The sequence below is a fragment of the Ambystoma mexicanum genome, chromosome 7p, assembly GCF_040938575.1.
Source record: "Ambystoma mexicanum isolate Mex_15411 chromosome 7p, UKY_AmexF1_1, whole genome shotgun sequence".
Taxonomy (NCBI): domain Eukaryota; kingdom Metazoa; phylum Chordata; class Amphibia; order Caudata; family Ambystomatidae; genus Ambystoma; species Ambystoma mexicanum.
In genome coordinates this window covers 667,812,816-667,827,536 of record NC_090939.1, presented here as the reverse complement: position 1 = coordinate 667,827,536, position 14,721 = coordinate 667,812,816, and the positions used below count along the sequence as shown (strand labels likewise).

The following is a 14,721-nucleotide window of genomic DNA, read 5'->3' as shown; positions in this document are numbered from 1 at the left end:
GGGGTCGAGATTGAGGAAGGCAGTCTCGTTGAGGAGGTCACTAATGAGGGGTTGGAGGCTGTCTAAGGTAATGTCCCGGCAATTCCTGGATAGCGTGGGTGGTTCTGATGTGGTTTTGGAGGAGGGCGGGTCCAAGGATGGAGAATAGAAATAGGTGATGGTTGAACCAAGCAACGGGTTTGTTTTGGGTGATGGCGATGGAGCAGTTGAGGTCAGAGACCCAGTCCAGAGTTCTTCCTTTGGAATGGGTGGGTGAGGTAATTCTATGAGCGAAGCCTAGGTTGAAGATGGTGTTGTCCACAGCTAACGCAGCGGTGTCTTTAGGGTCATGGAGTCCCAGGTTAAGGTCTCGTAGGAGGATTGTCTTGGATCCTATTTTGGTATGAGTGGCAAGTAGGTCCATGATGTCATCCTCAAAGGTGAGCAATGGGCCAGGGGGTCAGTTGATGAGGTGCGTGAATATTGTGTGTGAATGTGACAAAGTTAGTTTTACCGATAAAAGCTCCACAGATGGGAAGCTTGTATGGGGCATGGCTCTTAGGGATAGGTGGGATTTGGCAATTAAGGTCACTCCACCTTTGCCTACAGATCTATCAGCTCTGAGGATGGAATACCCTTCTGGTAGGGCTAGGGAGAGAGCAGGACCTGCAGCCTGGTGAAGCCAGGTTTCAGTAACGGCCAGGAAGTCCAAGCTGTTTAGGGAGATGAGGTCAGAGATTTCAGAGGCGTGGGCCACAAGGGAGCATGCATTGGTGAGGGCACCTTTGATGTTGGCGTCTGGTGGCAAGGAGATAGGGTCTTTAGGTATCTTATTGGGGGGTGGTCGTACTCCGGCACAGCTAATGTTGCAAGGGGAGTTTTTGGGTTTGAAGGTGGTTTTATGGCTAAGGAAGCGAGTACCTAATCTTTGGTTCCTTGTATGGAGAGAGAGTGGGATGAGCGGTGTTGGTCGAGAGGCGAAGCGGTGTATCCATTCTGGAGTTGGAGGTGAATGTGGTCGGAAGTAGAGGTAGGAGGGGGGAGACTGGTTGAACTAGTGGAAGGATGGAGGCTAGAGCTCGTGTGGCTCTGTGGAAGCATGCCATGGTCTTATAGAAGAATATGACAGTACCTGTAATCACTGGTGGGGTGACGCGGAGTGTACAGGGATAGTTAGTGGGCTGATAACAGTGGTGATGAGTGTGGTGTGCCGGTAAGCGGGTGCCTAGAGTCCGGAATTGGTAAAATAGGCCAGAGACTGGAAGCGGTGGACTAGATTAAGTACAAGTATATGGAAGTCTGGGCTTGATGGTTAGCCAGTGGGGCAGAGTCAGTATGCGGTGGGCAGGCGCCCCGAATTGGTAGCTGGTTCAAATATACAGGCAGCAGGTGGCAACCCAGATGCCGATGAAGTGAGGACTGGCCCTCACTTATGACAGAGAAATGTTATTTCATTATTCATTTCGTGTTTTTCTTACACATATTATCTGATACTTGTAGTTAGGTCTCTTGTTTAGGTGGTCCACAGATTGTTTCAAAAGTCTGACCTGAATGGTCACGATTTTGTACCCCTCTCAATGCATTATGTGTTCTGAAACACAGTGACTTTCACAATGAAACAAAAGCAAAGCAGGTGCTTAAGCAAATTGACATCAGTGTTTTACACAAGGTATAAAACTGAAAGCTGCAATATCACTGACATTGGAAGCATTGTGCAATGCATTTTTACTGTCAGGGTGAGCAGAAGTATTGACTGTGACAGAATTTCATCTGGTGAGTGTAAAATATCCGGATTTTTTTTGATTTTTATTAAAATAAAATGATGAGTGTAATTCTGTTTCTGAAAGGGAGGTCTGCTAATAAGAGGCCCCTTTCATAAATGTTCCATACCAAAATTATAGTGAACACATGTGCATCTGCTTTAACCCGTCTCCTGATATCTACAATTCCAGCTATGCAGTGGCACAGAGCAGATTCGAAGGTCACCTGAGCATCCCTGACAACTGCTGGAACATAAAGTCCCTGAAGGAGGAGGTGGCTTTTAAAACTCAAGCACCCCTCCTGTAAATTATAATAATTGTATGTCTTAGTCAGTCTGGTGGCATGTAAATCGTTAACTATAAGTCATGTCTTGTTGTGGCATTGTGACTGCTTCGAGCCCAAAATTATACATCCACAGCAATTTAATATCCCACTAGCGTCAGCTCTATGAGGAGAGCACAGCTATGAACAGACCAAGCCCAAGTGGCTCCACAACTGCTGTGTGAGACAATTGCAGGATGCTGTTTCTTTGATCCACATTCAGGAAAGGTACACCTTACCCCAGAGCACAGGAACTTCCCCATGACGTTTCTTGGGGACCGGTGCTTCAGAGGCAGCATTTATATAACAAAGTCACCCTCACACCAGGGTGCTTATCACTGGAGTCCATTAAAAGTTAGCAAGCAGGGGAAGGGGCAGGGTTAGGGTAGCCAGAGAGGGCAGGGTGAGCCAAATAATGAGTTGATGCCCCTTACCTTTTAAAGGCAACATGTCACAGGGGACTGGTCCAAAGGAAAGGAAACCTGCGGTAAGGGATACAATCTAGGTGGTTGTAACAAGAATACTTCACCTAATGACATCACACCCAGAATACCTTGCTCACAGGAAAAGTAGGGGACAAAAAAGGAAGAGAGCCATAACAGAAACCAAAATGGTGGGACCCTTCGTCTTGGTTTTTGTTAGGGCTCTCTTTTTACACTGCGCCTTATTTTCGTTCATTTGTTTGGTGGGGAAGGATCATGAAACACAACTGCTGCTTCCATTACCCCTGTTCCTCTCAGCCATATAAGGGTGTGTGCAGTTTTATGCTGCCTGAAAGGTATTGGATTGCCATGGAATATGCCTGCTTTGTACAGCAGCAAGTAGAAGCCAGCTTCCATAGGTATCCATAGTGCTGCCTGCCATGGCACGTGGCATTTACACAATTTGCCCAGGATGCCACCTCCGTCATGTGGGCCCTTGCACCGCGCTTTCATTGTGGGCTTCTTCGTGAATTTAAAACCTTAGAGTTTAGTAATATGACTGAACCAGGAGAACTGAACCTGAAAATCATCTGTTTTTAACCCTAGACACATCCTAGGATGGGACTCAGTTCTCAAGTCAACCAAATATGTGCTATCTCGAAGCAGCGCCAGATCGAATCGACGACAAGCGGGGTTATATTGCCCTCTGGTACGGGATATATGTGATAAGGGGCGCCCTACTGTACAGGATAAGGCTATTACAGGTCGCCGAGGTGTTCCGTGACCAAATAGCAGTGAGTTATTTATAAGATCATGGAACTCCGAGGTGATTTGCCATATCCTTTTGATTTGTGGTTGGGAGTATTTTATTCCTTATAATACATAGCCGCAAATTGTCATCCTCTTTAATACCTGGCCTCATGCTTAATGTAAAGCAAGAGATCCTGTACTTGTTCATGCAAATATTCAAAGTAACAACTGTTTGGATTAAATAATAATAATAATAATAATAATAATAATAATAATAATAATAGTAATAATAATAATAATAATAATAATAATAATAATAATAGTAATAATAATAAATGCATTATTTAATGTGTTGCAGGGGAATAGTTTAAGAAATGTAATAAAATGGATCTTAAATACGTTTTTTTCTGAATTAAAATAAGTAATAGCATTCAGATAGATTGCTCTCGTGTGTTAAACACCAGTGGCGCACACAATGAACACTACCGTAAACAGACCCATATCATTGAATGCTGTAAAGTGTCACAGAAAGCATCTGAAAAGCTGGTCAAAGCTCTGGTTAAAGGCTGCAGTGGCAGCTGGACTTGTGCTATGTGCCGCCTCGAGCAGCACACATTAGTCCAATTTTAACCACTCACTCCAGAGAAGCAGTGGTGTCACTGCGTTACCATAAGTCAGTAGTGATGCCACAACCAGACTATAATCAGAACAATCTTTTCTGGCTTTTATTTGGGAATGCCAGGCTGCCACGTACTTCACCTGTGCATAAGCGCTGCCATGCACTTCACCTGTGTATAAGGGCTGTATAAATAAACTATAATAATAATAGTTTTTATTTACATAGCGCTACGAACCCTCAGACATCTGAGCGCTGCTCATTATTGCCCACAGTGTGTGGTGTTCGCTTATCGACTTCGGAAGGATGAAAGGCTGAGTTTGGCCCTGCCGCAATTCGCACCTGCGTCGGCAGGCTCTGCACGGATGTCAAAGCGAGCGCTCTACTTACTGTGCTATCTGACCGGCTATATAAATAATTAATTTATATTGTGCTCTCTAAAGATACACAAATAAATGGTTTGGGTGTAATGTAAAAATTCACCCGTTGGGTGACAATATAACCTTTCTTTTTTTGTAATTGTATTACTGTGCAATATATTTTCCCCAAAAACTTTGAACACATATAATACTTTTTCGAAAATAAGGGCCCTAACTTGTGGCCACAAATATGATTGCGTATAAAATAGATCAATTTTGCACCTTTTGCAAACGCACTGAATTAGTTGTACATGTCTTGGGCAGCTGCTAAATCTTCTCACTTCCTGTCCCAGATTAATGGTCACGTTTCAAATTCGATCAGGAGCACCTGTAGGGTTTTGATCCCCTGCCGGGACCACCCCCTTACTGGAAGGCGAAGGAGATGCGCTGCTAGGTTTTCAAACCCCTTAGGACCGGCCCTTCACCTAGCCTTCAGAAATACAGCATCCTTTTCCAGCATGGTTCAGGAATTCAGCGATGGCATAAGAAGGTGGTCAGCACCAGGGGATCATGTAACTGGCAACGGTGTGCTTCATATATATATATATATATATATATATATATATATATATATATATATATATATATATATATATATATATATATCAGGCACCTGACACCTTGGGTGCTACCAACGTGGGACTTATTTTAGGGTACTGTTCACCACATCTCTATGCCACATACTATTGACCTCCAGCTTCATTTGGGCAGCTGGGCCATCGCTAAACAGGGTAGTAATTGGGCAGGAACAAGGGGGAGCTGCACACCCGCAAAATGCATCCTGGCGGAGTGCCCTTCCATGGAGGCCAGAGGCCCAAACCCGCGGTCCCCCCTTCTCCCCATGTTGAGGAAGCTCTCTGCCCTTGACACAATGTCTCCTCTGCACCATTGTAAAGTTTAAATGCATACTCCAAGAGCATTGTGGGTACGGGGCAATATACAACCGAGTTACAAGCTGCAAAGAAAAGTTGTCTTTTGTTTGTTAGGAAAGTCCAGGAAGAAAGCCTCAAATGTTCCAAGGGAGTATATATATGGCTCGTTACCTGCAGATATTTTACTGTTATAGTGTGTATTGTAACAGATTAAATAAGCACCAATTCCAGAAGGATTGCATGCCCAGAAGGATTGCATGCCCAGAAGGATTGCATGCCGAGAAGGAATGCATGCTCAGAAGGATTGAATGCCCAAAATGATTGCATCCTTAGAAGGACTGCATGCACAGAAGGATTGCATGCCCAGAAGGATTGTGTGCCCAGAAGGATTGCATGCCCAGAAGGATTGCATGCCCAGAAAGATTGTATGCCCAGAATTATTGCATGCTCAGAAAGATTGTATGCCCAGAATGATTGCATGCTCAGAAGAACTGCATCCTCAGAATGATTCCATGCTCAGAAGGACTGCATGTAGAGAAGGATTGCATGCTCAGAAGGATTGCATGCCCAGAAGGATTGCGTGCCCAGAAGGATTGCATGCCCAGAAAGATTGCATGCTCAGAAAGATTGCATGCCCAGAAGGATTGCATGCTCAGAATAACTGTATCCTCAGAAGGATTGTATGCTCAGGAGGACTGCATGTAGATAAGGATTGCATGCTCAGAAGGATTGCATGCCCAGAAGGATTGCATGCTCAGACGGACTGCATGCCCAGAAGGCTTGCATGCTCAGAAGGCTTGCATGCCCAGAAAGATTGCATGCTCAGAAGGCTTGCATGCCCAGAAAGATTGCATGCTCAGAAATATTGCATGCCCAGAAGGATTGCATGCTCAGAAGGATTGCATGCTCAGAAAAATTGCATCCTCAGAAGGATTGCATACTGAGAAGGACTGTAGGCCCAGAAAGATTGCATGCTCAGAAGGATTGCATGTAGATAAGGATTGCATGCTCAGAAGGATTGCATGCCCAGAAGGATTGCATGCTCAGACGGAATGCATGCCCAGAAGGATTGCATGCTCAGAAGGCTTGCATGCCCAGAAAGATTGCATGCTCAGAAGGATTGCATGCCCAGAAGGATTGCATGCTCAGAAGGATTGCATGCCCAGAAGGATTGCATGCTCAGAAGGATTGCATGCTCAGAAAAATTGCATCCTCAGAAGGATTGCATACTGAGAAGGACTGTAGGCCCAGAAAGATTGCATGCTCAGAAGGATTGCATGCCCAGAAGGATTGCATGCTCGGAAGAATTGCATCCTCAGAAGGATTGCGTGCTCAGAAGGAGTGCGTGCTCAGAAGGACTGCATTCCCAGAAAGTTGCATGCCCAGAAGGATTGCAAGCTCAGAAGAAGTGCATCATCACAGGGATTGCATGTCCAGAAGGATTGCATCCTCAGAAGGATTGCATGCTCAGAACAGACTGCATGCTCAGAAGGATTGCATGCCCAGAAGGATTGCATGCTCAGAAGGACTGCATGCCCAAAAGGACTGCATGTTCAGAAGGCATGAATGCCCAGAAGGATTGCATGCTCAGAAGGGTTGCATGCTCAGAAAGATTGCATGCCCAGAAGGATTGCATGCTCAGAAGGAATGGATGCCCAGAATTATTGCAAGGCCAGAATGATTGCATGCCCAGATGGAGTGCATGCCCAGAAGGATTGCATGCTCAGAAGGATTGCATGCCCAGTAGGATTGCATGCCCAGAAGGAGTGCATGCCCAGAAGGAGTGCATGCCCAGAAGGAGTGCATGCTCGGAAGGATTGCATGCCCAGAAGGATTTCATGCTCAGAAGGATTGTATGCTCAGAAGGATTGCATATCCAGGAGGATTGCATGCTCAGATGGATTGCATGCTGAGAAGGATTGCATGCTCACAAGGAATGCATGCCCAGAAGGATTGCATGCTCAGAGGATTGCATGCTCAGAAGGATTGCATGCCTAGAAGGATTTCACACTTAGAAGGATTGCATGCTCAGAAGGATTGCATAACCAGAAGGATTGCATGCTCAGAAGGATTGTATAACCAGAAGGATTGCATGAGCAGATGGATTGCATGCTCAGAAGGACTGCATGCCCAGAAGGATTGCATGCTCAGAAGGAATGCATCCCCAGAAGGATTGCATCCTCAGAAGGACTGCATGCTCAGAAGGATTGCATGCCCAGAAGGATTGCATGCTCAGAAGGACTGCATGCCCAAAAGGACTGCATGCTCAGAAGGCATGCATGCCCAGAAGGATTGCATGCTCAGAAGGATTGCATGCTCAGAATGAATGCATGCCCAGAAGGATTACATACCCAGAAGGAGTGCATGCCCAGAAGGATTGCATGCCCAGTAGGATTGCATGCCCAGAAGGATTGCATGCTCAGAAGGATTGCATGCTCAGAAGGATGGCATGCCCAGTAGGATTGCAAGCCCAGAAGGATTTCATGCTCAGAAGGATTCCATGCTCAGAAGGATTGTATACCCAGAAGGACTGCATGCTCAACTGGATTGCATGCCCAGAAGGATTGCATGCTCAGAAGGAATGCATGCCCAGAAGGATTGCATACTCAGAAGGATTGCATGCTCAGAAGGATGGCATGCCCAGAAGGATTTCACGCTCAGAAGGATTGCATGCTCAGAAGCATTGCATAACCAGAAGGATTGTATGCACAGAAGGATTGCATGCTCAGAAGGACTGCATGCCCAGAAGGATTGCATGCTCAGAAGGAATGCATGTCCAGAAGAATTGCATGCCCAGAAGGATTGCACACCCAGAAGGATTGCATGCTCAGAAGGACTGCATGCCCAGAAGGATTGCATGCTCAGAAGGATTGCATGCCCAGAAGGATTTAATGCTCAAAAGGATTCATTGCTCAGAAGGATTGTGTACCCAGAAGGACTGCATGCTCAAATGGATTGCATGCCCAGAAGGATTGCATGATCAGAAGGAATGCATGCCCAGAAAGATTGCATGCTCGGAACGATTGCAAAACCAGAAGGATTGTATGCACAGAAGGATTGCATGCTCAGAAGAACTGCATGCCCAGAAGGACTGCATGCCCAGAAGGATTGCATGCTCAGAAGGAATGCATGCCCAGATGAATTGCACGCCCAGAAGGATTGCACGCCCAGAAGGATTGCATGCTCAGAAGGATTGCATAACCAGAAGGATTGCATGCACAGAAGGACTGCATGCTCAGAAGGCCTGCATGCCCAGAAAGATTGCATGCCCAGAAGGAATGCATGCTCAGAAGGAATGCACGCCCAGAAGGATTGCACGCCCAGAAGGATTGCATGCTCAGAAGGATTGCATGCTCAGAAGGATTGCAAGCCCAGAAGGATTTAATGCTCAGAAGGATTCCATGCTCAGAAGGATTGTATACCCAGAAGGACTGCATGCTCAAATGGATTGCATGCCCAGTAGAATTGCATGCTCAGAAGGAATGCATGCCCAGAAAGATTGCATGCTCAGAACGATTGCAAAACCAGAAGGATTGTATGCACAGAAGGATTGCATGCTCAGAAGGACTGCATGCCCAGAAGGATTGTATACCCAGAAGGACTGCATGCTCAAATGGATTGCATGCCCAGTAGAATTGCATGCTCAGAAGGAATGCATGCCCAGAAAGATTGCATGCTCAGAACGATTGCAAAACCAGAAGGATTGTATGCACAGAAGGATTGCATGCTCAGAAGGACTGCATGCCCAGAAGGACTGCATGCCCAGAAGGATTGCATGCTCAGAAGGAATGCATGCCCAGATGAATTGCACGCCGAGAAGGATTGCACGCCCAGAAGGATTGCATGCTCAGAAGGATTGCATGCTCAGATGGATTGCATGCCCAGAAGGATTGCACGCCCAGAAGGATTGCATGCTCAGAAGGATTGCACGCCCAGAAGGATTGCATGCTTGAATTACTGTCACAGACATAACTGTCACACCGTTGTTCGTTCTCAGGTTCCCTAAATGCACTTTGATTTTATGCAAAGGAGCTGACATCCGCCAGTCAGGGCAGCCCACATTAATCAACTCTTAGCTCTGTCCCTCATCCTCGCCCATTTCACTCTGACCGATGCCATCCCCCCATGAAGGAATGTTTACCGTTTCCAGCACTTCTAATAAGAAACCAGAAACAAGGAGTGAAAGGAAGGTGAATGATAAAATCTCTCTACAGGGTGACCTAGAATCCCATGTCAGAGCGGTTCTCATAGGCTCTGTAAGTTAGACACGGGAGTGCGGTTTGGCAACGATGTCTGCAAAGAGGATATTCGTATTCTACCTTAGAAACCGTTTTTGGAATCTCAAGTTAAAATGAACAAAGTCTGAGCCAAGGTCTTTATATAAGAAATGATGTTAGTTCCACCTCCTGAGGATCCACTCCAATCATGTGGTGAGACACGTGTTGAGGAAATCATGATTTATTCAACCAGAAATACTCAGCATTGGTACTAATGAGATATTATGAATTAAAAGACTTTAATAAAAACAGCAATCAATCAATACAAAGTATCACAGATCTTATTATTTCAACAAATAAGGAGAACATTTGCAAAATATACTGCCTGGGGCAGCAATCGACCCTCACATTTTCCATTTATTATTTCTTGAATATTGGGCAACTTGAGTTGTGAAACAGCGACGGCAATTATCATTAACTCTTGTGATTATCGCCGAAATGACTAACGGATGTCTGCAATCTTATTAGCAAAGACCATTATATGTCCCGAGAAAGTTCGTCTCACGTGTCTGGAAACCTAGGTACCTAGTTTGCTGCTCATCGATCGCGACCAACAAAATGGCCCTTGGATAAGTAGTGAGTGATGATCTGTACCGCTCAACTCCTACTCTTTTGGTGGGAGTCACCCGCCATGGAATCACATAACTCACCCAACAAATCCCTTAACTGTCCATACAGTTCAATGGGCTCTGACCCGCTGGAAAGAAAATCAGCAGTTTTTACCCCCACAGGTGACTCAAAAGGTTGAGAGGGATGGATAACCAGATGAGCCGCTTGGGAGGAAACATATCAGATTTCTAAAGAATTAAAGGATAATGTAAATCGTTTTTTGTATATATGATGAAATGGAAATTGACTTACCGCTTGCACATTCTCCGCCACCAGCGCAATCAGCATCACAAGCACCGCACACCTGGAAAAAGAATGACACAGGTGAAGCAGCGCAAACACCACAGTGTGGGAGGTATCATGCGGGCCCATAACGAAACAAGCAAGTTGGGCTTTTAGGAACACACACACCAGGGTAAACAATCGGAGGCCCATTTTCAATGGGATGGTAAATCCCCAGGGAGGGACGCAACTGCTTCCACATCAGGGGGATTTTGTGTTTTTGAGGTTCATGATTTTGAGGGTTTACTGGTTTAGGAGTAAAAAGGGATAGGTATGTTCAAAGTATCTGGGATCCTGCACCTTTTTCCGCGGCTGCCATTAGCAGTATTCTCCATGGGTGCCGCCTGCTTGCTTCCTTTTTAAAATGCAGACAGGAAACCGCTCCATGCCCACTGTGTCTTACTGACATCAAGGCATTGCGCCTCGTAATGGTTTTGGGAGGATAGCCCAGGGGCAACGCGCTTGACTTGGAAGCAAGACAATGCGGAGCAACACAGGTTCGGGCCCCAGGTCCGTGCTTATTAAGCAGGTTATAAATAACCAATAAAAATGAATATCTCTAATGGTAAAAACAGTGGCACTAATGGTAAAAGTCTTGTGTTTGTTTCCTTCCCCATCATTCACAAAACCAGTTCAATTACATCTGCATAAATGAATTAGTCTTTTTTAAGGTGCTTAATACTGGTGGGGGTCAGTATTGGAACCTGTGTTCCTCTGCATTGTCTTGCTTCCAAGAAAAACACATTGCCCCTGAGCTATCCTCCCAGCCCATAGCACAAGCGAAAAGAGAACAGCCATATTGCCTACGTGAATAACCAGATGGCATGTAGCATTTGCTGCCACTGTCTTCAATTTTCATGCGAACAACGGCAATTATTACCAGGTTCAGCCTCCAAGCTCAGTCAATGAATTACTCGAGGGAGGCGAGGGGCCGGGGCAAATGGGTTTCAGGCTACTCGCAGAATTCTGCAGCTTGGGCATCAACCATTCTGGTTATCTTAAGAGTCAATTGAATTCAGAAGGTTCCAGAAGCAGAGCACTGGCACGCAAAGGTGGCAATTCACAACAATGTTTGCAGCCCTTGTGTATGCGTAGAGAAGCTACACGCAGAGAAAGCTCTGATGTTTTGCCGTTGCACTGATCTACAGGAGTAAACTGGTCGATGCAGTTTGCTCTCTGCATGAAGATTCCCTGCTTTGAATCAGGTATGGGGGCGGGGCAGAATGCGGGTAGGGGGCGTGTCAGATGACATGCTCCTCTCCCACGTCGAAATGCTCATGATATGATATTTATAACACAATTAATACCCAGAGGTTTCTAAGCGTAGACCCGGGGATCGAACATCCGTGTCGTCTTGTTTCCAAAGCAAGCACATTGCCCCTGAGCAATCCTCCCGCGACTGCCCAGAGAATGCGTGTTTCTACACACTCTTCCATTGCCAACTTCCAAAAAGAGTTGGCCAATTAAAAGCGTGATTTATGTTGATTGGCCCTTTTTAAAATCCTTCACTGCAAATCCACTCACTATCTGGGAACTGGGCGTATCCAGACGCAGCCAACATGGAGCCATTGATGACTAGTGTACCTAAGGGTTGAGAATGGACCTGGGAATACACAGAGGGCCCGATTTATGGAATTTTTGCATGGTTTAAAGTGACTTTGCACTGCCGACACACACCCTGATTCATGTAACTGTGTATTTTTGCAGTGCAAGTCAGTGCATAGTCCTTTTTGCAGTACAAAATGACTTTGCGCAGACTTTGAACAGCAAAAAAAACACTTTGCAGAGTTCCATGAATAAGAGTGTGTGTGGGCAGTGCAAAGTCACTTTTCAGCAGTGCAGAGTCACTTTTCAGCAGTGCAGAGTCACTTTGAACCGTGCAAAAAATTCCCTGAATCAGGCCCAGAGCATCTAAGCTGCCTGTTCTTTGCACCCGCAGAAAGTACCCTCTTGCACCCCGCAATCCCTGTTGGGAATCGGGAACTTGTGGGGCGGGAACTGTGGGCACATTGATGCGAGGGGCAAAGATCCCCTTGCATTCTGCGCCGCGGTTCTGTTGTGAATCAGTCCCACTGTCATCTGTGCATTCGAAGAGCACAGGTGTGAGCCCTGTGTCAGTACGTGGGCGCCGACATCAAAGGGGCTGTACCGATATCACCAGGGCAGGCATTTGTTCTTGGTCTCTGCACACTTGCATCTGCTGCTACATTCATGATTGTTTCAAAGTAAATACTCGGTTCTCCCAGGTGATACATTTGACCGCCTCTTGCAGCAGCCCCCCTTTCCCATGAGAGCCCCGGGCTGAGCATCGCGGTCGAGTGCGGCCTTCTGTCCTCAAACTCCTCAAAGTGGGATGCGTTCTAATCACGGAGCTGGAAACTGTGGCGCTCAAATGACCTTGGTTCTAACCCTAGCTCTACGCTTGACGCATATTGTGACTCCGGACATATCTCTCTACCCTCTCGCAACAGAGTTTAAATACGTGCCAAAATTAGAACACTTAGACATTAGGTCAACGTCAATACGGTATCAGTGCTTTACTGCCTTGACCAAAATACTGAATGCAAAAATGCCTCTATTTTTTTTCTTCTTGCAGCAATTATACGTGGGGGGTGGGTACGGGTAATTAATGAAGTGAGGCGGTATGCTGGGAGGTGGCTGCTGGGGGCGGGGGAGAGGGTTGAGGTGTGCCCCGCATATAACTAATAAAATCAGGGGGAGAAATATGCATTTTTGCAGTTGCAATTTTTTGGTCACAGTAATCACACAGATCCTAATACATACCAGGTAAAAATAAATAAAAGCCAATTAATATAAACATAGATGGAGCACTTTAGAAGCAGGACTGTTTCCTGTACTTCATCGAGAAATACAATATATGGAAATCGCATGTGTACTGCATAGTATGTTCATGGGAAACAGCTTTGTGCCACAGCTCAAACCCAAGTAACTTCACAGTGTAAAAACGTTCCACTGGCTGTTACCAAATGCCTTTATAATAGAAACCGCGGACCCGGGGATAGAACCTGCGTTGCCCCACGTCGTGTTGCTTCCAAATCGAGCACGTTGCCCCTGAGCTATCCTCCCGAGATAAGGAACTGTCTCGGAGTGGCTGACTGGTGAAAAATCAACGGGGCTGGTGCTCGACCAGGCTCTGGTCGGTCAACCATGTTTGACTGGCTCTGTCCCACCACTACTGGCCTTTCAGCGATATGGCGGGTCGGACAATGAAGTGGTCTCTCTGGAAGCCAGCAAACCTCTGCATATTAGCATTAGCTGTGGTCTAGTGGCCTAATTCCCAGATGCGTTTTATAATGGAAAAACCCAATTGGAAAACGGATGTGCGGTCTAAGGTGACCAGAGTTTGAGTTGTGACTCCCACATTCAAGCACACCTATCTGCATGATTTGGAGCACTTGCCTTTATGAAACCATAGCAGCTTCGTGCTTGAAGCGGAGCTGTTGCGCACGTGCCAGCGTGGTGTGAACTTGTCATTTGATTATAGCCCATGTTCCTCAGGTGCAATTTCCAATGCTGCAAAGCCAGGGTTCAGAATTCTTGCATTGTGTAGCACTATGTGACTCGATTTGACCTTACACTTCCCCACTTTCCCGCAATGTGTGACTGTGATCCTGTGCAAATCATTTTAACCCCTTGTACCCCAGTTCCCTCAGTACCGGCCAGAACGTCTGGACTGCTTAGATATGGGACCTACACCAGCAGCCGCATCTTGAACAAACTAAAAGTGTCTTTTTTGTGGATTGGTACACGTGCAATAAGAGAAGCTGGTAAATAAATAAATTTTAAATGAAGTTACAATTAATATAATGAGATTCCGCTGTATGATAGATGAGCGCCGTTTAATATAGTCCCCGAGTGTCTACACTCAGTATATAGGGACAGATCATGATATCTCATAGACTTATTGTGGTGTTCCGAGGCATGGAGGTTTCTGAAGTGAAATGGCCATCTTCCATACCTGCTCCTTGTAGCCTTTGCTCGTCTTCCTGACAGCTGACTTGCGCCCATTGGAAAACGCTCTGTGAATTGGGCCCTACATTGGATGTGTGTTCTAAGGTGACCAGAGTTTGAGTTGTGACTCCCACATTCCAGCACACTTATCGGCCTGTTCTGGAGCACTGTGCCCCTCCTAAATGTGATTCCTGGAGACGCCACTGGTTCCACAGCTATTGCACTCACTTGTGTCCATTTGGCTTTGAGGACGAGATGACCCTTAGCCAAACAACAAATACATTTCTACAGCAAAGCGGGAAAATGTAAATGGACCACATCGCTCGGGACCCAAAGAGTTTTCGCACTAGCGCAGTCAGTCCAGCCGTTACCGCGAAGTCTGCATACAGTGATGGAAATGGAAAACATTTATTGAGGGGAGGTCACTTCTTAGGAGGGGTG

The 14,721-nt window shown here is 46.1% G+C and overlaps 1 protein-coding gene across 1 annotated transcript in view; it reads right to left on the bottom strand.

The window, feature by feature from the left end:
- COL4A2 (collagen type IV alpha 2 chain) overlaps nt 1-14,721 on the bottom strand; it is a 730,687-nt gene that overhangs the window by 711,075 nt on the left and 4,891 nt on the right. The window contains exon 3 of the mRNA XM_069636740.1: nt 10,279-10,330. Coding sequence (XP_069492841.1) covers nt 10,279-10,330 — 52 coding nt within the window. The remainder of the gene's footprint in view (nt 1-10,278; nt 10,331-14,721) is intronic.